Below are 24,448 nucleotides of genomic sequence, written 5' to 3'. Positions count from 1 at the left end.
ATCCCAGGAGCAGTGAGAGGCTGGATGAAAGGTTTCCACAGAGGGAGTGTTTGCTCACAACGCCCTTCTCCAAGTTTCTAGGCATCAGGAGATGCCTGAAGCAGCAGCAGTTGGGTCCCATCCCTTCAGGAGATGTTGTGCCTTGTGTAGGCTGGAGGATCTAATTTTAGGGCTCTGCTTAGCTGTGACTTACAGCCTGGCAGCGTGTGAAAGCAGCCTCACGATGGCACTCCTTCACCAGCACTCACTGTCAGGCCAGTGCTGGCATTCTGGGACGTTGGTCTGGGTTCCCAGAGGCGTAAGGGAGAGCAAGATCAGCTCCCATTGCACTCCCCAACAGCATGTGGGTGCAACAGGGCTAGAAATCCCTTTGGCAGTAAAAGAAGGGGAAATGGCATCTTAGGATGTTTGATCTCTTCCCTCTCCTCTGCCTGACATAGCCCTGTTTGCTTTCCAGCTTGTCCCCATGGAGCTTGTGCCTCCACCTCTCAGGTGAATGAGGTTCAACCCTGGATGTAATGTGTGACTCAGTTTACCCACATGTTGCATGGGGTATATGGTACATATGTGCTACAGGGTTTACTCATCACCTAATGTAGAAGGAACAAGCTCCACATGGATGCAGGATGGATCCCCATGTATCTTGGGGGCTGAAGACCGTGGGTGAGAGCTCACAGGATCAGCATTCAGGTGTCCTGGTGAGGCTGAGGCACATCATTCTGCCTGTGCAGCAGCTCACTGCTTCCAGCTTTGTCTCCCAGGTGGGATGTGACCCCACAGCTTCACCTTCACACTCAAACACCCATCACTCCTCAATAAATCCCATCTGAATTATTTTTCACGTGGCTCCTGGTCACTCCTCCAGCAAGCACTGAGGAGGGACTTGTTTGCAGGTCCTGCAAGGCCCTTGCTGGGCAAAGGCTCTCCTGCCTATCACCACTAACTCTGCTCTGCATGTTTCAGGGACAACCTCCTCTGGACACTCGTCTGCAGGAGGGCTGTGGTGCAGCAATGAGACTCAGTCCCTGTCCAGCCAACTGCCAGGGCACAGGGAGGACAGACTTTGGGCTGCTGCCTCTCTCCTTGATGCCAGTCTTGCTCCTCCTCCTCCTCTTCCTCAGCCCCACTGGTGAGTTCCTCCACGGTGCAGCAGGATGAGGTGATTGTAGGCACCCACAATCTCCCTCCTGACCTTGGATTTATGGGCAGATTTTCCTCATGGAGAGCCATGAGAAGGGATATCACAGTGTCTGCAGTGGCACCAAGCATGCACAGGGATGGAGGCAGCAGGTTCAGCTTGTATCTCCCACCATGGCTCATGGCAAGCTCAGCATTCAGGGCTGGCAGATGGCTGGAGACGATGCCAGCCATGGTGATGGCACAGGGCAACCAGGAGGATGCTGATGGGGACAGTGGTGCTGCCAAGGTGATGAGGGAGATGAGCACCCAACCCCTGAGGACACCCATCCCCAGTTACTCCTGTCTGGCCAGGCTTGGAAGTGTTCCAATCAGCCTGGGAAAAGGCAACTCTGCTCTCACACAGGGTCTGCAACAGCACAGTGTAATCATCCTGCTGTGACTTTATCAGTGTAATGACAGCCAGGAGGTTGGTAACACTTTCCTGCCTCAACAAAACCCAGCCAAGACAAAGGCAGCCAGAAAGCAGGCAATTAAGGTGTAGTCAGACACCATAATTGGATTAAATTAGGTTTCACAGTTCCAAACCCCTCGGGCTGGAGCTTCCCACTCCCCTCCCTGTCACCCTGAGCTGTGCCTGTGCCCACAGTGTGGGGACCTCAATGGCTCTGCCACTATCCCCTGAACCTGCTTCTCTTCATTAATGGGCTCAATCACTAAAGGAAGCACAATTTATCCTCCCATTTGTTGGGTTTTGTTCAGCTCCTGAAAGGGATGCTGTTTACTCCAGCTACTTTCCCCTTTGCTTTTGCCTTTGAGAAGCTGCATCAGAGAAATGTGGAGGGTTCTGTCTCCTCAAAAAACACAGATTTCCTCTTGTTCCTCATTAATGTGGACAGAACAGGCATATTTTTTCAGGTCTCTCTTGACTTTGCTGGAGGATGCTCTCAAATGAATATTTCAGAGCTTTGATTTTTGACTTAAAGGGAGATGAATATTGAATATTCAACAGTGTCTTTTTTATCCCCTGCTTGTTTGGCACTGGAGTGGTCTAGGTGTTAAAAATCAATACAAACGAGGTTCAAACACTCTTCCTAAAAAGCCTCTCACCTCCCCATTTTTGGTGCAGAGGTGACCTGAATTACCTCTCTCCTGTTACCCAGCCCCTGGGGCTGCTGTGTCCTTCCCTGTCCTCTCCTTTGGTGAACTAGCCTTTCTGCTCCCTGGATCTCATGTGTCTAATCCCCAGCTCTTGCTGACATTTCAGCATCACTTTCCAGCCTGCCTGGGCCCAGCTGGAGTGGCTGAGGAGGGCAGCAGTGCCTGACCATGGCTGGAGCTCCCTGACTCATAGTTCATCTCAGCTATGGGTGGCATGTAGCTCATAGCCCCTGCTCCTGGCTGCTCCATGGTTACAGCTGGATAGTTGCCTTACTCTCATTTCTCTTGGGCCTTCTAGGTATTTCTTTGTAGCTGAATTAATGATCTCCCAGGCCACATTCTAGCAAGACAAAAGGGAGGTAGCTTCACCTGCTCCACCATCCCCTTCAGGCTTCCACCTCTGGAGTGGCAGGAGTTGACCAATGCTGTTCTCACTGCAAGCTGGCCTCAGGCATCTGCTGAGTGCTTGAAAACTCACAAGGACATCCACAGGAGCAGTAACAGGGACACCCATGAGGTCCAGGTCCATCTCCATCCATTGTCTCTCAGGGCACCACCATCATGTTGCCTTGACCCACTGGACAAGCTGGAGACCTCAGTGCCCCTCGGCATCCCAGGGGGGATCCCCCATCACTCAGTGTTGGGGTTGAAACCATGTTTTTTGATGCCTAAATAATGCCAAAACTATGGGAGAGGGACCCAGCCAGACAAGCTTAGCGAGTTGTTGAAGGGACTTCTGGCTCTGCCTACAGGGGAACCTCTGGCTCTGCCTATGGACCCCTCAGATCATCCTCCCCAGGTGCAGGGCTGCTGGCAGGACACTTCCACAGCCCTTATTTAAAGCCAGCTGACAGGGATGCATCCTGCCAGTGTTCAGCTCCTTCTAGATGCTGCATGTTCAGGCTGCTGAGAGAAGGTCTGAGCCCTTTTCTTCTCCCTTGCAGGCACCACGTCCGAGCCCGTGCTGATGCCATTCCCAGGTGAGATTCTCCTCCTAAAGTCACTGTTCTGCTGGAAATTTGTAGCTGAAAGAAAAAAAAAAGCCTTTTTTGGGTATTAAAAATTGGGTTTGGAGAATTTTGGTTTAAAAAAAAACGAAGTATATTGGTTTGGAACAAAAAGCAGCACCCAAAAGGTCCATTTCTCTTCCAGAGAGGAAACAGAGATTCCTTCTTATCCCCATTCCCCTTATTATCCCAAGAAGGGATTTGATCACCTGCTGGGTCTCTGTCCCTGTGCCTTTCATCACTTCCAAGCAAATAATTCCCTTAATGTGGCAAGCCAGGGCACTCACATATCTGCTCCCCATCCCCAGCAGCTTGAGAGATCTCCCTCCCACCAGCCCCCACAGGGGACCAGCACTGGGCACGTTCACTGAGGCTCATAAGAACTTACTAATTGCCTCTCATCACTTGTCAGCCAAGTCATATGGCATTGTGTGATGTCATGTGTCTGCTTCCCTCTTCTCCCATTGCCTGGGTCATTAGCAGGCAAGGTGATGTGATGATGGCACATCTCATTTGTGTGATGTGTTGAGTCTTCGTGTCAGCTGCTTCCAGCTGATGAAGAGAAGCCCATGCCCCGCTCTCAGGTGGGCAGCAGCAGGCCAACAGCTGCCTTGTGCCACAGCAATGGGTCACTATTTTCTCTAAGGATTTGGTGCAGAGGGAAGAGATTTGGTGCAGAGGGAAGAGATTTGGTGCAACAGGAAGAGATTTGATGCAGAGGGATTTGGTGCAGAGAGATTTGGTGCAGAAGGAAGAGATTTGGTGCAGAGGGAAGAGATTTGATGCAGAGGGATTTGGTGCAGAGAGAAGAGATTTGGTGCAGAGAGAAGAGATTTGGTGCAGAGAGAAGAGATTTGGTGCAGAGGGAAGAGATTTGATGCAACAGGAAGAGATTTGATGCAGAGGGATTTGGTGCAGAGAGATTTGGTGCAGAAGGAAGAGATTTGGTGCAGAAGGAAGAGATTTGGTGCAGAGGGAAGAGATTTGATGCAGAGGGATTTGGTGCAGAGAGATTTGATGCAAAGGGAAGAGATTTGGTGCAGAGAGGCGAGATTTGGTGCAGAGAGAGCTCCCACTCTCCCCATGACACCCCCAAAGTGTTTATCAGCTTTTGGCCCTGGGCTGCTGAGGGATCTCTCTCTGCCTGTCCCTCCAGAGATCCGTCTGGCCAACGGGCCCAGCCGGTGCCAGGGGCGAGTGGAGATCCTCTACAACGGCTCGTGGGGGACGGTGTGTGACGACGACTGGGACATTGTGGACGCCAACGTGGTGTGTCGCCAGCTGGGCTGCGGCCACGCCATCGCCCTCCCGGCTGCCATGACCTTTGGCCAAGGGTCTGGACCCATCTTCTTGGACAATGTGGACTGCAAGGGCAGGGAAGCAGCCTTGAGCGAGTGCTGGAGCCACGGCTGGGGCATCCACAACTGCTACCACTACGAGGACGTGGCTGTTGTGTGCAATGGTAATGAGGGTCAGTTCCTTAGGAGCAAGGGGAGCGGGGAGCTGCCTGCAGCCTGCAAGCCCTGGTGTCTGCAGGCATCTTGGGGGAGCCCAAGAGTTGTATCTCAGAGCTTGTTCCTCAGCCAAACCCCCTCTGCAGCTTTCCTCCACCTCTTGCTTCAATCGAGGTCGGTTCCCAGTTCAGCATGTTGGTGCTCCATTGGGTGACCAGCCCTGTCTTGTGTTCCCAGTCACTCCCAGCTCAGGGACTTTACAGCCTCTCCAGGATGATCCCTGGGGAAAGAGCACATGCCCACCCACGCTCCTGCCTCTGAGTCAGCCACTGCCCAACTGCTCTTTCCCCTTTTGACTTGTCTTTCTGGAAATTGCTGAGCTTTTCAGTAGAGAATGTTCCTAAAGGTGAGAAAAGCAGTGGAAAGCATTTGAACTTGGCAAGTGAAAGTGGGACAGCTCCATGCCAACCCCTATATACCCTACATGTTCCTCCTGCACACCTACATAGGGTTTGCTCATCAGCCATGCATCAGAGACTGGTAAATGTGAGGCTGTGCAGAACAGGAGCTCAGCCACGGGTGCAAGTGCTCAGTGAGTCCCTGTGTCCAGCAGAAGCAGGGCTTGGGATGTGGGCTGGCTGCTGGCTTGGACCAGCAGCAACCACAGAAAGGAGATGGTGGATTGAGCAGGAACCCAGAATCATACAATCCCAGACTGGAGGGGTTGGAAGGGACCTCTAGAGCTCATCCTGCTACAGCAGGCTCCCCTGGCTCAGGGGGCACAGGAATGTGTCCAGGTGGGGTTGGAAACCTCCTGAGAAGGAGCCTCCACACCCTCCCTGGGCAGCCCGGGCTAGGGCTCCCTCACTTCAGCACTAAAGGAGTTTCTTCTCCTGTTCCAGTGGAACCTTTTGTGTCCTGTCACTGGACACCACAGAAGAAAAGTGTCCTCCCATCCTCCTGACACCTTTATAAGTGCTGATGAGGTCCCTCCTCAGCCTTCTCTTCTCCAGGCTGAACAGCCCCAGGGCCTGCAGCTTTTCCTCCTCACACATGTTCCATCCCCTCAGCATCTTGATGTCCCTGCACTGGCCTCTCTCCAGCAGCTCCCTGTCCCTCTGGAGCTGGGGAGCCCAGAACAGGACACAGGACTCCAGATGAGGCCTCACCAGGGCAGAGCAGAGGAGGGGGCAGAACCTCCCTCAACCTGCTGCCCACACTCTTCTCAATTCACCCCAGGATGCCATTGGCTTCTTGCCCACAAGGTCACACTGCCCTGGCTGGGGAAGCAGCAGGGTGGGCAGCACACAGGGCACTGCTCACAGACAGCCTCTGGCTGGGTCACTGCAGGCAGCCAGGGACATCACCTCTCTGCTTCCCTTCACAGAGCTCTCACCCACACATGCCAGTGAAGGACCAACAAGCAGGACCCTCACAGCCTCGGTACAGGATGGGGAAGGTAAGCAGCTTGGCTCATCTTTGCTGAGGGCTGGCAGAGAACAGCATCCCCCACCCATCACCCCTCACCCATGTGAAGCATCCGACTCTCTGGCTTCAAGCGGCAAACCTCAGGTGTTCCTGTTGTTGTGCTGGACACAGCCAAACCCTGTCCTAGAGGGTCACCAAGGCTGCCATCATCTTTGCTGGCCTAAAGTGCAGGTTCTGACCTGGTTTCTTTGCCATCATGGGCACTGCCAGATCCAGGCTCGGTGGCATCGCTGCACTGTGCTGCATGCACTGACCTTCTGGGAGGGAAGCAAAGTACCTGGGAAGTGGGTGCTGGGAGGTGGGCAGTATCCAGGGATGGGACAAAGGGCAATGGACAGAAGCTGGAACACAAAAGGAACAGAAGAAAGTCATTTGGTACTGAGGGGAGGGAGGGTGTGGAGGCTCCTCAGGAGGTTCCCAACCCACCTGGACACGTTCCTGTGCCCCCTGAGCAAGGGCAACCTGCTGTAGCAGGGGCTTGGGCTGGATGAGCTCTGGAGTTCCCTTCCAACCCCCATCACTCTGGGATTGTGTGATGTCCTCACCCCCTGACGTGTCACCCTGCAGGCGACGGCAGCATCCGTCTGGTGAGCGGCTCCGACAGCTGCCAGGGCCGGGTCGAGATCTTCTACCGCGGCAACTGGGGCACCGTCTGTGATGACGACTGGGGCCTGAGTGATGCCAACGTGGTGTGCAAGCAGGTGGGCTGTGGCCAAGCCCTGGATTACAAGAGCAATGCCTATTTTGGCTATGGCACAGGTCACATCCTCCTGGACAATGTCAACTGCGAGGGCAGCGAGCCCTTCCTCTCCGCCTGCTACAGCCTCGGCTGGGGCATCCATAACTGTGGCCACCATGAAGATGCTGGGGTCATCTGCACAGGTACCTCAGCAGGGCATCACCTTCCTGGGCAGGGAAAATCCACACACAACCAGGTGTCTGAGAAGAATTGGCCTCAGTGAGATGCTGATGTGCCCGAGGTCAGGCAGGGACCGGGCTCTGCGCTGCAGGAGCATCTTTTCTCCTTACCTGCCGTCATGCTGGTGCTCTGGAGCAGGCTGTGACCTCCCACCGAGAGCCTGAGCAGCAGCCTGAGCTGTAATTTGCAGGGGAGGTGTATCTGCCTCCTGCCATTCCCCTGCTCTGCCGCTGGGAAAACAAGGTGGCCGTGTCCTGCCAGGGGCCGGGCAGGGTGCCAGCCTCAGCCCGCCTCCCCTTCCCCTCCCTGGGTGATGTACTTCTGCCATTCTCTGCTGATCACCGCTTATGATGTTAATAACCCCCCTGAATTCCCTCTTTACCGTGGCTAATGCCGGGAGCAGCCCGTGGCAGCACTTTCCCTCAGAGAACAAAGGGACTGATAGGGCACAAAAGGGACAATTTTCTGAGAGGGATCCTTTCCTCGATGGTCACACACAGCCCTTGCTCAGAGGGGCAGGGGAAAAAACAAGCTCTACAGCTGAGGAACCCTGAGTGATAAACCTCTCAGGGGTGAGGAGAAGCAGGAGACCCCCTTGGGGCTGTGGGTGGGTTGGAGGGATCATTCAATGCTTGATTTGGGGAGGAGAAGCTGCATTTCCAGCACATGGGCAGGAGGGGTGTGTGGAGGGATGGGGTCCACCTCCATCCCCACTCTCCTGGAGCACTCAGACCACCCTGTGTTTGCCTCCCAGAGTCTGTAAGTTCATGGCTTTGATGCTCTCTGTGTCCCTCCATGTCACCACAGGGCTGGACACATCCACCATCACATCCTTCACCACCTCAGGAGCCCTGGACTACGAAGAGACACTCACTGCCACAGCCACAGGTAGGAGGAGGTCAGCAGCCACCCAGCTCACCCTTGTGCCACAGCCAGAGGCTTGCTTGGGGGGACTGATCCCAGCACAGGCACTTCAAGCTCCTGCCTTACCTAGGTGAGGCTTGGGGAGGGATGTTACCCATGGCAGGAGCTTGCCATGGGGCCACCATGGTGCTAGAGGCCACTGGCACAGACTGGGGCAGGGGCAGTGGGTGCTGAAGCTGGACCTCCCTCGATGGCTGTGTGTCCCCATGCTTGTGCCAGCAGTGACAGACGACAGGGACCAGCCCTCCCAGGCCACTGAGGTGGCCACCACCGCTCTCCTCACCATTGAGCAGGAAAGTAAGTGTGTGGATGCTGCTAATCCTGCACAGGCTCTGGCACAGCCCCCCTCCTGGCTCCACGTCCCTGGGGGGTTACCTCACATCCCTAGGACCTTCCCCATGCTCTTTCCACATCCCCAGGGGATCTCCAGCACCCCACACTCCCAGGGAGCTGCCCCAAGGGTGTAGCCCACCTCCCCAGGGCCCTCTCATGTTCCCAGGAGTAACTGGGGGAGTTCTGTCCCCAGGGCTCACCTCATATCACTAGGGCTCATTCCACATCCCCAGGAACTCACTCCACATCCCCAGGGACTCACCCCACATGCCCAGGGACTCACTCCACACCCCCAGGGGCTCACCCCATTCTTCCAAGGGCTCACCCCACATCCCCAGAGACTCACCCCACATCCCCAGGGACTCACCCCACATGCCCAGGGACTCACTCCACACCCCCAGGGGCTCACCCCATTCTTCCAAGGGCTCACCCCACATGCCCAGGGGCTCACCCCACATGCTCAGAGACTCACCCCATGCTTCCAGGGGCTCACTCCACATCCCCAGGGGCTCACTCCACATCTCCAGGGACTCACCCCACATCCCCAGGGGCTCACTCCACATCCCCAGGGGCTCACTCCACATGCCCAGGGACTCACCCCATGCTTCCAGGGGCTCATCCCACCTCTCCAGGGGCTCACCCCACATCCCTATGACTCACCCCACATGCCCAGGGGCTCACCCCACATCCCTATGACTCACCTCACATCCCCAGGGGCTCACCCCACATCCCCAGGGGCTCACCCCACATCTCCAGGGGCTCACCCCACATCTCCAGGGGCTCACCCCACACTCCCCGGGGACTCACCCCACGGCCCCAAAGCACGAGCAGTGCCCAGGGAGACGCGCCCCACGGAGCCCCCGGCGATGTGCCCGCGGCAGGTGGCAGCGTGCGGCTGGCGAACGGCAACGGGAGCTGCCGGGGGCGGGTGGAAGTGCAGCACCGCGGCACCTGGGGCACCGTCTGCGACGACGACTGGGACTTCCCCGATGCCCAGGTGGTGTGCAGGCAGCTGGGCTGCGGGGCCGCGCTGGCAGCCACCGTCCTGGGCTCCTTCGGCTACGGCAGCGGGCCCGTGCTGCTGGACAACGTGGGCTGCGGCGGCGGCGAGGCTCGGCTGGCCGACTGCTTCCACCTGGGCTGGGGACAGCACAACTGCGGCCACCACGAGGACGCCGGGGTCGTTTGTAGGGGTGAGTTAAGTGTTCCATAACCCTTGTCTCCTGAGGTGATAGAATTAGGGGGTCGTACTGTGGTGCCTCGTCTGTAACACAGCCGTTGCTCCGAGGGTCCGTGTTCTCTGAAGCGATGCTCAGTGAGGATTCTGGAGCTCCCTGAAAGCTTCTTAAGAGTTGGTGAAGTGTGAGGAGGCTGGAGCCAGGCTGTGCTCAGTCATGGCCAGTGATAGGACAAGGGGCAATGGGGACAAGCTGGAACAGGTTGCAAAGAAGCACAAGGAAAAGTTTCTTCCGTGTTGAGGTGAGGGAGCACTGGCAGGGGCTGCCCAGATGGGCTGTGGAGTCTCCTTCTCTGTAGCCATTCAAACCCAGCTGGATGAGTCTCTGTGTGCCCTACTCTAGGTGGTGCTGCTCTGGCAGGGGGTTGCTCTGGGTGAGCTTTCCAGGTCCCTTCCAACCCTTCACATTCTGTGATGCTGTGAGAGTGGGAGAAAGCCCAGTGCCCACTGGCTACCTCATGAGGGTCTTTCTTTGCTGTCTGAGTGGGAAAGAGGGGATGGATGGGACCACTCAGAGCTCCAGAGATCTCAGCTGAAGCCTGGCTTGGAGGTATGGAAATCCAACCAGATTGTAGGCACAGGGAGGACTTTGGCCATGCTCAGGATGGCTGTGGGAAATGAGGTCCCCAAAATAAAATCATTGAATCCCAGCATGGTGGGGGTGGGAAGGGCCCTGCAGAGTTGCTCCAGCCCCAGCCCCTGCTAAAGCAGGTTCCCCTTGATCAGGGGTCACAGCAACATGTCCAGGTGGGTTTGGAAACCTCCTGAGGAGCCTCCACACCCTCCCTGGGCAGTCTGGGCTAGCCAAAATGGTGAAGGCTCACATCTTTGTGAGCCCAGGATTCCTTCTGACCATGGGGGGTGGCAGCCAGGTGCTGTGGTGTCCAGTGATGGCCAGAGCATGGGTCACAGAGCTTCCACTTTCCTGCAACTGTAGTGGCTGCACATCCCACCCCACACATCTTGCACCCATCCCTGGCACCCCATGCTGCTGAGCTGGGAAGCTCAGACCCGGCCCTGGAGGGCACAGGCATCCCCTAAATCACTTTTCCCACCTCTTCCCCACTGCTGCACCAGGTGCTGATGATGCTGGAGACCATTTCCAAGAGGTGACTGCCACAACCACCACGTCAGCCCCAACTCGTCCCAAGGATGGTAGGTACCAAGGTACCAGCTGTGCCAGGCCTGGGATGCTCTGCACCAGTATGGGATGGAAACAGAGGTGGCTCAGGCAGAGACCTGCACTTGGACCACCACAGCCCCATGCAATCCTATGGGCTGGGGCAATGGGGCTGGAAACTGCCCAGGGGGGAAAGGATCTGGGGGTGTTAATAGACAGCAGCTGAACAGGAGCCAGCAGCGTGCCCAGGTGGCCGTGAAGGCCAAGGGCATCCTGGCTTGGATCAGATATAATGAGGCCAGGAGGAGCAGGGCAGGGATTGTCCCCTGTGCTGGGCTCTGGGGAGGCTGCAGCTCCAGGGCTGTGCTCAGTGTTGGGCCACAGGGACACTGAGGGGCTGCAGCGTGGCCAGAGTTGGGGAAGGGGCTGGAGCACAAGGGGCTGGGGAGGGGCTGAGGGATGGGGGTGTTGAGCCTGGAGAAGAGGAGGCTGAGGGGAGCCAGCAGCACTCTCTGACACTCCCTGACAGGAGCCTGCAGGGAGCTGGGGGTCACTCTCTGCTCCCCAGTTTGAGTGATAGGACAAGAGGAAAGGGGCTGGAGCTGCCCCAGGAGAGGTTGAGATTGGAGCTGAGGCAGAACTGTTTCCCTGAGAGGGGTGTCACCCCTGTGCCAGGCTGCCCAGGGAGCTGGGGCAGTGCCCAGCCGTGGAGGGATCCCAAAGCCCTGGAGCTGAGGTGCCGAGGGCTGTGGGTCAGTGCTGGGCTGGGCAGGGTGAGGGCAGGGCTGGGACTCAAAGGTCTTTTCCAATGGAACTGGTTGTGTGGTGCCCTGGGCAGGGTCCCTGCGCCTGGCCAACGGCAGCCACCGCTGCGAGGGCCGCGTGGAGATCTTCCAGCTGGCCCAGTGGGGCACCGTGTGCGACGACGCCTGGGACCTGCGGGATGCCAAGGTGGTGTGCAGGCAGCTGGGCTGTGGGCACGCTCTGGCAGCCTGGGGGGAGGCTCATTATGGCCAGGGCACTGGTTACATCTTCCTTGACAACCTCAAGTGCAAAGGGCACGAGCCCTCGCTGCTGCGCTGCTCCCACATCCGCTGGGACGTCCACAACTGCGACCACTCCGAGGACGCCGCTGCCGCCTGTGCCGTGCCGTGACCCTCCCGCAGGTACAGGGGGCAAGGGGATGCTGGAGGGAGAGGGGGGATGGTGGCAATGCCTGTGGAGAGGGGCTGAAGCCTGGCTGCTGCTCAGGGAAGCTTCGCTCCCCGCCTCGGTTTGCCTGCTGCACTGGCTGGGCACCCCCGTGGGTGTTTGGGCTCTGGGGGTGGGAAGGGAGGGGTGAAGATGGGGGTTTTTGTCAGCTCCTAAAATACTGGCTGAAGCTTTGCCACCCCCCCAAAGCTGCCCCTTGGGAAAACAGGAGTGGTTTTGGTGTGAAATCTGGTGGTTTCTGCTGTGCCATTTCAGAGATGAGGAGAGAAAAATGGGTTTTCTGCTGTGAAAATGACCTTAAATTACACCCAGGGACTGTAGAAAGGGGCTGAAACCAAACCAGGGTGTTCCAGTGGCTCTGCAGTGAGCTGCTGTTGTTCCTCAGTTTGCTTTGCAAACCCTGCAGCAATCCAAATAGCAGGTTTTTCTTCCCATTCTGGCAGAAGAAACCCCAAATCCTCCCCAGTCTGCAGGCAGCAGCCACACAGGTGTCGGATCTCCCTCTGTCTGCAGCCACAGCCTGCTTTGCAGCTGCCCAGTGTTTCTTCTTTGTGCTCATTTCACCTCCTATTGATTCTGCAAACACTGCTGGGTTTGCAGAGAGCTCAGATGAGATTGCCCTTCTCCAGGAGGGGCTTTGGCACAGCAAAGTCTTGCCCCCTAAAAAGCCCCTGGGGAGTGGGGGGAGGACAAGTCTGGCTGTGTTCTCCTCATCCTTCTCCATCCTGTGTGGTCCAGGCTGGCTCTGGCTGCTCTTTCCCAACAGCTCTGTGATGCTCTGTGCTCTGAGGTGCCCAGGGCAGGTGAAGGGCTGGCAGGAATGGATGAGAAAAACATAGAGAAGACCCCAAATCCCTGCCCAGCACAAGGGGAGGCCAATGGCACAGAAGCCAGGAGCCCATCACCCATGGCTTTGGGGTAAAGGCTGTTTCCCTCCCAGCTCAGGTGGAAGGAGCCGACCTGCAACACCAGCCTTCACTGTCAACTGTATCTGACTTCTAACAGGACACCAGCAAAATGATGTTTGTGTTTCTGGGGACAGGGTATGAGGCTGGGGAAGGGCTGTGCAGCAGCACAGAGCAGGTCCCACCTGCTCCTCTGTTTGTGCAATGCTTTTGTTAAGGATTGTGCCTCTTCCTGGGGTCACTGGGGGGGAGGGTTCCCCCTTTCCTTTGGTTCTTATGTGTGTTTGGGTTTGTTTTGTGAATAAATAAGAACTCTTTGAAAGTATGGTGAGAGCTGCTGTGTTCAGTTAAAGACACTGAGGTAGTGGAGAGTGTCTGGAGACAGGCTCTGGAGCTGGGGAAGGGGTTGGAGCACAAGTACTGGGGAGGGGCTGAGGGAATGGGGGTGTTGAGCCTGGAGAAGAGGAGGCTGAGGGGACACAGCAGCACTCTCTGACACTCCCTGACAGGAGCCTGCAGGGAGCTGGGGGTCAAACTCTTCTCCCAGGTAGTGAATGGTAAGGCAGAGGAATGGCCTCAAGTTGCACCAGGGAAGGTTTAGGTTGAAGCTGAGGAAGAAGACTTCCCTGGAAGGTTTGCCAGACACTGGCCTGCGCCCCTTTGAACCCTGGGCAGGAGCAAAGGGCTGGGGAACAGGTGATGCCCCAAGCCCACAGATGAAGAATCAGCTCTGGCAGCCAAAATTGGGTGCAAATCCCTCTGGCCCCTGAGCAGCCCTCGATTTCCACTCAGCTGAGAGCTGAGCTTGGACCCAGCCCCAGCCCAGCTCCCAGGGTACAGCCTTGGCCCCAGCAGGCTCGGCAGAGCCAGGTTGAGCCGGGCTCCGGGGTTGTTCCCGGGAGAATTTGGGGTGGGGGGTCAGTGCTGGAGCGGCTGCGTTGCCGTTGTGTGGCTGTAGGGGCTCTGCAGTGCTGCCGGCTGCAAATTCGCTGCTGGCAAGGGTGGAGGAGCAGATGAGAAGGGAGAATGTGCTGGGAGCTGCAGCCCCTGCTGCTGCCTGCAGGGAGAGGCTGTGACCGTGGCGCTGGGGAGTCTCTGATCTGGGGAGGCTTTTTGGCACCCCGATGACTGATGGTGATGGTCTGGATGAGGATATACTGTTAGATGGCGTTGTCTCAGCTGCCAGAGCTCTGCAGACAATGGGGATGTGTCCCTCAGCAGCTCACAGGCTGGTGCAGGTCCCTGTGTGGTCCTGGCCCTTGGTGGAGGTGTCCCCAGTGGCTCTGGCTCCATGCCCTGGTAACCAGCATCATGCTGACATTGGGCCCCTCCACAGCTTCCCATGGGCAGGGGCTTTCCCAGCACTTTGCTCCCAGTTGGGATTCCCAGCAGCAGGGAAACTGAGGCACAGAAACATCTTCCAGGCAGGCTACAGCAGCACAGTTGGATGTGGGGGTGCTGGAGCCCTGGGAGAAGGCAGGGAGGTGATGTGTGAATATAACATCTCCTTTTACTGAGATCCCAGATGCTTGGCTGCCCACCCCTCTGCCACCACCTCCTGCCTCCAGGACAGCTGGGCAATGATGGGTTCCTGCTGGGAGCAGGAGGGAGACAGAGCTGTCCCCAGCAGTCCCTGCCCCCTCCCTGCATCCCACACCAGCTGGGGATGGGTCAGAGGGTGCTGTGGGCTATGTCAGCTTTGTGGGTAGCCCCCCCCTCCATGGCTGTGGGAGGTGGGGAAGGGGCTGGTGGCCAGGAGCTGCTCTGGGAGCTGCTGCCTCTTGGGCTGTCACAGGGAGGATGATGAGGATGGCTGGCTGGGTTTCTCCTGTTTTCCTTGAGGACTATGCCTTGAGCTGCTGCTTGTTTGTGTTACCCCACACCCAGCTCCTCTTGGCTTTGGGCTGGGAAGAGCAGGCTCTGCTCTCCCTGGGCTTCTCCCTTCCACAACCTACAATCCAGCAAGCAAAGGGTTTCCAGCCAGAGACAGCAGCCTCCTCCTTTCTCTTCCAGCCTTTTCTCCTGCAGCCAGCTTGGGATGCACAGGGATTCCCCCAGAGCCCCCATGCTCAAGCAGAGCATCATCTCCATGGGAACAGCAAGTGCCAGGCAAGGTGGGGAGCAGGATATGAGCATGGGGTGGGGGGGGGAAACTCTGGCTCTGGAGGTACCAGCAAGGGGCAGAGGAGTCTGCCATGGCCCTGGAGGCTAAGTACCAGCACAGCTCAGGGAGGCACATCCCAGCACAGGGAGGGTTGGTACCAGCACAGAGAGATGCTGGTGGCACAAGAGCATCCTGCCACTGGACCACAGCCAGGCCATGGCAGCTGTGTGGGAGCCTGGAGCAGCCACGGTGCTTGATCAGCTCAGGGAGCCCAGAGGAGCCACAGTGGCTGCCCAGCTCTGGGAGCCCAGAGGAGCCACAGTGCCTGCCTGGCTCTTGTCTTGCCGACATCAGCTGTTTCCCTGTGCTGGAGCAGCTGTGGCTGCACTCAGGTCGATGCCATCGATTAGTTCCTCTCCCCATCCCTGGAGAGGGAACAGGGTGGGGGGCAGCAGGGGGGAGACAATAAATATTTCAGCAGGTCCAGGCAAAAGCTGGGGTTATTTTAGGGCTGGGATTTATGGGCTATTAGGAATAAGGAATGAGTCTGTGCTGGGGAGAGGAGACCCATTAATCCAGGCTGAAGGAGCACAAATGAGCAAAGGGAAATGGAGGAGGCTTTAATTATTTCTCTGTGTTCCAGAATAAGAAGCCATCCCTCTGGCCAAGCTTTGCTCCCCAGGAACTGGGGCAGGTGAGGGGGCACTTGTGGTTAAATCCCCTCTAGCTGTGCTGGTAGGGATGGGGAGCCCATTATGGGACCAGTATGAGACTAGTGCAAGTTGTATTGCTGGCTGGGAGGTGGTGTGGAGGATGTCCTGCTTGTGGGAGGAGGCTGCAGAGCACAGGGATGGCTGGAGGGGCCTGTGGGTCTGTGCCTGATGCCAGGGGTGCCCTTCCTGTGCTGGGCCAGCCCTGCCACCCACGGTGCCCCGTTAAGGCAATGCAGTCTGTGCCTGAAACCGGAGGAGCTGGGCACTGGCACGGGAGGTGAGTCACTGCTGGAGGCAGCCCTGGCCTGGAGAGCATCCTTGGCTCTGCTGTGCCCAGTCACCTGGGTGACCTTGGGCTGTGTCATGCTCCCCAGCTTGCCATGCCCAGCTCCACTCTCCCTGTTGCCTCTGCATCCCTCACTCCACGTGCCTCAGTTTCTCCAGGGGGCACGTGGGATGATGGCTCTGGCTCATCCCTTGACACCCTCAGGATGCTGCAGGGACCCGACTGGCCTGGCTGGGGACATGTCTTACCCCAGCACTGCTCAGAAGGGCAGATGTCCCCTCACCGAGGCATCCTGCAGCGAGCTCCTGGCGGTGCTGGGACAGCCGGGGCAGGGCCAGCCTTGCAGCAGCTCCTGCTGCCACAGGCTGGGTGAGCAGCAGCTCTCCCTGCAGCATCCCTGCGGCACGGCGAGCCTCGCTGCCCGTGGAGCGTGGTGCCAAGGGCAGCCGACAGACCCTGGCTCGGGGGGTCCAGGAGCCGCCGGTCGCCCCCCGCGCCGGGCTCCATCCCCCGGCCCCGCGGCTCCCGCGGACGTCACCGCGCCGGAGCCAGCAGCTATTTTGGGAACTGCAAAGTCACTGGCGCAATTAGTCCCTTGGCAAAGAGAGCGGGATGGCGAGGGGAGGGGAGGAACCGCGGGGCCGGCTCGTCGCCCCGCACCGTGCCCGCACCGTGCCCGCACCGTGCCGCAGGGGCTGCGTGGCCGTACCCAGCAGCTCCCGCCACCCAGGGTAAACAGCCACGGTGGCGAATGCTCCCATCCATCATCTCCTCTCCCTGCAGCTCCGTTCCCCCGGCAGGAGCCGCCCCACGGGGCTGCCCGAGCGCCGGCTGCCGCCAGCTCGCTGCCATCGCTCCCGTGTAGAGGCAGAGAAAGCGAGGAGCTGGCAGCGATGCCGGCAACGCGCTCCCCGTGCGATGGCACCGGAGATGCCCACGGGCAAGGGGCTGCCCGGCTGGGTGGGAGCGGGGCTCTGGCCGTGCCCGAGCTCTGCCTCCCGCCGTGCTTTTGCTTTAATCCGGTTAGCAGCTCTTTGGATGCAGCTCTTGGGGTGCAGCTCTTGGGGTGCAGCTCTTTGGATGCAGCTCTTTGGATGCAGCTCTTGGGGTGCAGGAGGGGTTGCTCCTGGCTCGACAGCCCCGTTGTTGCCCGTTCCTGTGCCAGGTCACAGCCAGGGACACCCAACCCTGGGAGTGAGGTGCTGCCCTGCAGATGCCTTTGTGCATGGGGACCATGCAGGGAGGGTGTGAGTGCTCAGCCCTGCTCCCCCAGGGCTGCTCGTTTTCTCTGGCCAACCTCCTCACCTCCCAGTAACTTCTCAGGTCACGGCCAGAGGGGATTGTGCACTGAGAGGCTGTGAGAAGCTGATCCTGGCAGGTTCCCAACCCCAAGAAAGTGGGGCTCGAAAAATCCTGTTCCAAATCCTGGGACTGTGCCATGTGACCCCGGCATCTCCTTCAGTCCTGGCCCCCAGGGAAAGAGAAAAACCAAACAGATCCTTCCTCCCAACGCCTGCTGAGGCGTCACAGCAGGAGGGAGTGCTCAGCACCCCAAAGCCTGAGCTGACACTGCATAGGAAGACCCCCGGGGTTAGATCCAGCACGCTGCCCATCCCCTGCCCAAGGGCACAGCAGTGATGGTTGGGTGCAGGCAGGCTGGTGCCAACCCCTCCTCATCTCCTGGAGCCCCAACTCAACCTTGGAAGTGGGTTCTCTGTGCTGGAAGAGCAGCCAGTGGCCCTGGGGTGGGGATGGAGAGGGTTGGGTGGGAACAGGGGTTGGGTCTGGGGGTGAGAGGGGCCATGGGAGGGCAGTGGCAATGTGGAGAGCCTGTTACCCCCACCCCCTTTACCCCTGCCGTGGCTGGGAGGAGGGGCTGCAGCGCTGGTGCTGGGAGCTGGGTGAGGCTGTGCTGAGTCACGCTGCAGAGCTGGCGAGCAGGACTGCAGCAAGCGGCTCGCTGCCGCCCGCCTGCAACGGGGACGTGTGACAGCCCCATCCCTCCCTCCCTCCCTCCTGCAGCCAGCTCCAGCTCCTTGCCTGCTCCTGGGGGTTCAGGATGCTGAGGTGGGGGTGATGCCTCAGGCTGGAGGGGGTGGGGGGGGACCCACTGTGCCCCAGGTGTCTCAGTGCTCCCTCCCCTTCTTGCATAGCTGCAGCCCCTCTCTTCAGTAAGGGCAGGGATGGGGGAAGACTGAGCTGTCCTTGGAGGATGAGTGTCCCCAGCCTCAGTGTGGGAGGAGTGTCCCTGGGTTAGCCATGACCAGGGAGACAGCAGGGCCAGGAGGGCATTCTGCCAGCACAAACACAAAAAGGCAGCCACTGGAACATGAGGTGGGTTTCCCCTGGCACTGGGAGGGTGGGAAGGTGGGTTGGCAGAGATCTCCCTGCCCCAGCTCCCACCCAGTGCCACCAAGCCAGGGCACAGGGCTGAGTATCCAGCCCTGTGCTGGGTCCCCAACACCCCTACTGCCACACAGGACAAAGAGTCGAGGCCAGTTGTCACTGCAGAGGGAAACTGAGGCACGGGCAGTGCCCAGAGGATTGGCCCCACACGCTGCCACCTCCCATGCTCAGAGCCTGGGGCAGCCCCATCCCCACAGGACCCTGGTGACCACCCTGCCCAGTGCTTCCCACCAGCCCCACAGAGCTGTTTCTGGAGGGACTGAGACAGTCAGGGCTTTTTTTAGGTGCTCCATAAGTGCTGTCTGGGCGGTATTTATATCAGCTCCTTAAATAAGAGCTGCCATCTGAGCCCGACTCACCTGCTTAATTATTAACACGCTGTGGGGAGGCAACGTGCCTGCCTGGTCCCAGCCCACCCTCCCACTGCATCCCTGGAGGAGGGGTCCTGCACCTCGGGTCCTCCCAGCTCCCCATCAGCACCCAGGGTGAGGGTACCAGCTCCCTCAGGGCACCTTGGCTTCCCACAGGCTTCCATCCTGTGTGGGAGCATCTTCCCTGGGGCTGGGAGGAAGGCTGGAAGGGGGAGGGGTTTTCCAAGTGGGCATGGGCATTGCAGCAGTTCTCAGTGCAATGGTGCTTGTGTGGGTTTGGGGGATAAAGGAAGGCTGCTCTCCCATCCCATCTTTGGTGGCTTGAGGTGTGAAATCATCCCTGGGAGCCCAGCTGTGTACCCTGAGGGGTATGGGCAGCCCTGCTTCGTGACAAGGCTGATGCTGAGCAGCACAGGAGGGCAGCTGCTGCAGCAGAATTAATTTGGGCTTGGAAAGTGCTTTGAAAGCCTGAGATGAAAGGCCAGGGCTGAGCACAAAGCACTGCAGCTCCACAGACAGGGGGGAGGGAAGTTCCCTTTCAAAGCACTGTCAGTCTGGTGGGCTCATCACAGGCTGCCCCATCACCCACAGCCCCTCCATCCTCTCCTGCCCCAGGTGAGGCTCTGAGGGCTTTGGGGGAGGGTTGATGCACCCCTGAGCTCGCCCAGGTGCTGATTGTAGGGTCCTTCCTTGGGGCTGGTGGGACCCCCCAGCTTAGGGGCCTGGCAGGGTGGAGGGGTGCTGGCAGGGTGGCAGGCTGGGGAGTGCTGCTGGTGGGTGCAGGGGCAGAAGAGACATCCTTGGCCTGATCCTGGGATGCTTCATTTGCTGTGTCACACTCCCAGGCTTGGAGGAGCAAGGAGGAAAAGGGGCCAGGGTGCTGTGTTGAGGTGCTGAGGTGGTGGGGCCAGGCAGGGCCCCTGTAGGGGAGGAGACACTGAAGCCAGAGTTTCCTCAGCTTATTTTTCACAAGCTCAACTGCAAAAGCCAGAAACCTGTTCCCCTGGACAGGCAGCACCTTCCCTGGGGCAACACAAGGAGCAGCCACCTGAGGAGTGGGACTGGAGGGTGAGCACCCATCCAGGGCTGTGTAGGAGCCAGGGACAGCACTCATGCCAGCTCCACACATGAACCCCCACGGATGCCACCCCATGTCCTGTGCTCTGCCCAGCTTTGCCACCCACTAGCTGAAGACACACAGGTCTCCTGTGTACCAGTGGTGACAATCCCTACCTTTGACTTGGGGCCAGGCTGAGGCACTTGCACCACACACCTCTTGCCATGCATCCCACTCCCTGGGCACTCCTCTTGCTATATATCCCTCTCAACTAGCATCCCTCTTGCCATGAATCCCTGATGCCATGCACTCCTCTTGCCATGCACCCCCATGCCATGCACCCCCATGCCATGCATCTCCCTTGCCATGCACCCCCATGCCATGCACCCCCATGCCATGCATCTCCCTTGCCATGCACCCCCATGCCATGCATCTCCCTTGCCATGCACGCCCTTGCCATCCATTCCTCATGCCATGCATCCCCCTTGCCATGCAACCCCTTTGCCATGCATCCCCCTTGCCATGCATCCCTCATGCCATGCATCCCTGATGCTATGCATCCCTCTTGCCATGCACCCCCATGCCATGCATCCCCCTTGCCATGCATCCCTCATGCCATGCATCCCCCTTGCCATGCATCCCTCATGCCATGCATCCCTGATGCCATGCACCCCTCTTGCCATGCACCCCCATGCCATGCATCTCCCTTGCCATGCATCCCTCATGCCATGCATCCCCCTTGCTCCAAGTAAGCAAACACAGAGGGAAGGGGCACAGGACTGTGACTTTCCACAACAAATGAGGGCTGAGGGCTTCTGGGTCCATTTTTGGAGCAGGCAGCAGCTAAGCCAAGCGAATCTCCAAGTCAAAGAGAATTTACTGCCTTGCCTTGCTGTGTCACAAAGCATTGACAAGACACAAGGAGGAAGGCAAGGAAATGTGAGGAGAAGGACTCATCTTCCAGGCCTCAGGAATGAACAAAGTGGCACATTGCAACACGCTGGAGTATTTTTAATACCGTGGGAGGAATCAGGGTTATTGGGTTTTTCTGGGACATCTGCAGCACAGACCTGCATCCTTTGGGGCTTCACAACTTCCCAAGGCAGCAGCTGCCTGGGGTCTTGCTGAGGAGTGTCTCTAGGTAACAGGCAGAGGTGGGAGAAAGGCATTTAGTGAGGGGCAGTCGGGTGACACCTCCAGCTGCCTGGGCTGCCCACCAGAAGCTTCTGTCTGCAGCCTTTCACCACATTGACCTTCATCCCATCACTGCCTGGTGTGTGAAACAGAAGAGTTAAGTGGTGAGAGGGGTGCTGATTTATTCATTGGAACCCAAAAAGGGGCTTGAGCCACTGCAGATAAATATTACAGCCAGGTGAGGATTGCCAGCACTGTGAATCTCATGTTCTGACCTGTGATGGGGAAGGAAATCACCAGGGGAGGGACATGGATTTATTGCTGTGGGGCTTTGGCAGGAATGAATCAGGGTTTGCTCAGTCTGGGGCAAATGTGGGGTCACCATAAATCAGCAGAGCTGCAGTGATTTGGCCTAGGCAAGAACCTGCCTTGTTTATGTAAATCACTGGGGAGGTGTCACAAGGTTTGGATGGAGAGGGAGTAGTTTTGGTGAGTTTTGATTGAGATTTATTAAGATCAATCATGTTTGGGGAAATCAGAGGAGCTTCCACGTGTGCAAACACTTCCTCAGGTCCAGCCTTGTGCTCAACATTGTCCCTGAGAATCCAGGAACTCAACCCAAGGGCTACTCTTTCTTTTTTTGCCAAGCTGAAGGAACCACACCCCTGACCCCAATGGAGCAGCATCACTCAAAGTGTGCCTGGGATGTGTAGGCAGCTCCACATCAGTCCATACCCAGAGATCCAGCAGTGCTCCTTGCCTTGGCTGATACCCCATGATAATGATAAGAAATGATAGCAGAGAGCTGAGAAACCAGTTTGGGACCCACGACCTACTTTCAGATCCTCTCCCACTGTGCACTTTTTCACTCAGATTCTCTCCCTGAAGCTGACGTCACACAACACAACCCCCCAGTGCTGACATCTCCAGAGATGACAACCAGCCTCCTCTGAAGAATAAATGCACCATTATCAGCAAGGAGGAATAAACTGCCCTTGTGTCTGGGTGCTCTCCTTGGGATAGCCAGGGTGGTAAACAAAAGCAGGGCACAAAGGCTGATCTCACAGCAGGACCACGTGTGCCACGGGGGTGTGAGGATGGGAGCAAGGACACAGTGGCTTCTTTTCTAGAGGCAATAGAGAAGATCTGGGCCTGTTTCTAGCTTGCTTTCTTTTCCAGAAGGTGGGATTTCTTCTGCTCTCAGAAGCTGTAAACAAAAGAAACATTTAGTGTTGGACAAATCCATTCCATCCAAGGCTCTGGTACTTGTTAAACTCACAGTAAGGATGCAGGTCTCACCCTGAAATGATGTTGCTCACCATCATAAAGCACCATCAATCAGTGTCCCCCAACAAATTTGGCCCTATTCATGTAGGTGAGACCATGGCCATGGGCCTTGAGTAGCCACAGCCCTGCAGAAAGCAGCATGTTCCAGTGTCACCGGGTTTCCCTGTGGTGTTGCAGAGGAAAACCAGGATAAAGCCCTTCCATCAGGATCAGAGTGAGTCTGGATCAGGCCCCTTTCCTTCCCCCAGCATCCCCTCAGCAGTGGTTTACCCATAGGATTTGTAGGAAAATGAGATGTTTCATGGCTCCTGATGGAGTTCCCAGCAGGCAGCAGAAGCTCAGCCAGGCCTGAGAGGATGAGCCACTTTGTTTCATGTGATATTGATGAGTGAATGCACCCGAGATGGCTCCTCATCAATTATCCAGAGCTGCTCTGTGCTGAGGCTGCTCCCTCCTGTGGGTTGGCCCATGGCGTGGGAAAGGGGCTGGGGAGGAGGCAGTTGGCCCCAAGCTGTGACACTGCAGCCTGGCCCAGCTCCATCACAGCATCACAGAGCCCACAGCTCTCCCTGGGCATGGAGGGTAGCGTGGGTGCCACACATCAGCTGCCCCAGGGCAGCACCACAGCACGGGGCAGGGCCTGGGCAGCGTGACAGGGTCACAGCTCCTCTGGCCTGTGCTGAGTGGCATCTGCCTCTGTGTGTCTGGGCTGTGAGTGGGTCCATGAGTGGGTCCAGGCTCTGAGTGGGTCTGGCTTGTGAGGGCTGCAAGCAGGTCTGGGCCACAAGTGAGTCTGGGCTGAGAGTGGGGCCAGTGGGATCAGGGCACACGTGGATCTGGTTTGGGAGTGGGACCAGCCTGTAAGTGGCTCTGGTTTGGGAGTGGATCTAGGCTGTGTGTGGGTTTGAGCTGTGTGTGGGTCCAGGCTGCAAACAGGTCTGGGTTGTAAATGGGTCCAGTTTGTTCAGTGGGATGAGGCCACACGTGGATCTGGGCTGTGAGTGGGTCTGGGCTGTGACTGGACTTTAACCACTGGTGTGCCTGGGCTGTGAGAGGGACCAGGATGTTGAGTGGGACCAGGTCATATGTGGGTCTGGTCTATGAGTGGGTCTGGGCTGTGAGTGGGCTTTAACCACAGGTGTGATTGGGTTGAGTGGGACCAGACCACGTGTGGATCTGGTTTGTGAGTGGGTCTGGGCTGTGAGTGGGCTTTAACCATGGATGTAACTGGGCTGTGAGTGGGACCAGGTCATATGTGGGTCTGGTCTGTGAGTGGGTCTGGGCTGTGCCTGGGGTTTAACCATGGCTGTGCCTGGGCTGTGAATGGGACCAAGCCCCATGTGGATCTGTTCTGTGAGTGGATCTGGTCTGTGAGTGGGTCTGGGCTGTGCCTGGGCTTTAACTACGGCTGTGCCTGGGCTGTGAGTGGGACCAAGCCCCATGTGGATCTGGTTTGTGAGTGGGTCCAGACTGTGAGTGGGCTTTAACCATGGGTGTGACTGGGCTGTGAGTGGGACCAGGTTATATGTGGGTCTGATCTGTGAGTGGATCTGGTCTGTGAGTGGGTCTGGGCTGTGACTGGGCCTTAACCACAGGTGTGACTGGGTTGAGTGGGACCAAGCCCCACGTGGATCTGATCTGTGAGTGGGTCTGGGCTGTGAGTGGGCTTTAACCACTGGTGTGACTGGGCTGTGAGAGGGACCAAGATGTTGAGTGAAACCAGGTCATATGTGGATCTGGTTTGTGAGTGGGTCTGGGCTGTGAGTGAGTCCAGACTGTGAGTGGGCTTTAACCACTGGTGTGCCTGGGTTGAGTGGGACCAGGTCATATGTGGATCTGATCTGTGAGTGGGTCCAGACTGTGACTGGGCTTTAACCACGGGTGTGCCTGGGCTGTGGGACCAGACCAGGTGTGGATCTGATCTGTGAGTGGGTCCAGACTGTGAGTGGGTCTGGGCTGTGAGTGGGCTTTAACCACAGCTGTGCCTGGGTTGAGTGGGACCAGGTCATATGTGGGTCTGATCTGTGAGTGGGTCTGATCTGTGCCTGGGCTTTAACCACGGCTGTGACTGGGCTGTGAGTGGGACCAGACCACGTGTGGATCTGGTCTGTGGGTGGGTCTGGGTGTGAGTGGGACCAAGCCCCATGTGCATCTGATCTGTGAGTGGGTCCAGACTGTGAGTGGGCTTTAACC

General features: G+C 57.8%; 1 protein-coding gene across 1 annotated transcript; it reads left to right on the top strand.

The window, feature by feature from the left end:
- Nucleotides 1–626: 626 nt before the first annotated feature.
- SSC4D (scavenger receptor cysteine rich family member with 4 domains) lies at nt 627–11,935 on the top strand. The gene is made up of 11 exons (XM_062012652.1): nt 627–761; nt 964–1,129; nt 3,243–3,278; nt 4,462–4,767; nt 6,147–6,218; nt 6,815–7,129; nt 7,974–8,054; nt 8,310–8,387; nt 9,305–9,616; nt 10,738–10,815; nt 11,619–11,935. Exons 1-11 carry the CDS (start codon nt 627–629, stop codon nt 11,933–11,935), a joined length of 1,896 nt encoding a protein of 631 aa, XP_061868636.1.
- Nucleotides 11,936–24,448: the final 12,513 nt, after the last annotated feature.

This window comes from Colius striatus, chromosome 20, assembly GCF_028858725.1.
Source record: "Colius striatus isolate bColStr4 chromosome 20, bColStr4.1.hap1, whole genome shotgun sequence".
Classification (NCBI taxonomy): domain Eukaryota; kingdom Metazoa; phylum Chordata; class Aves; order Coliiformes; family Coliidae; genus Colius; species Colius striatus.
Note: the sequence above shows the minus strand (reverse complement) of the source record. Positions and strands in the feature narration are given on the sequence as shown.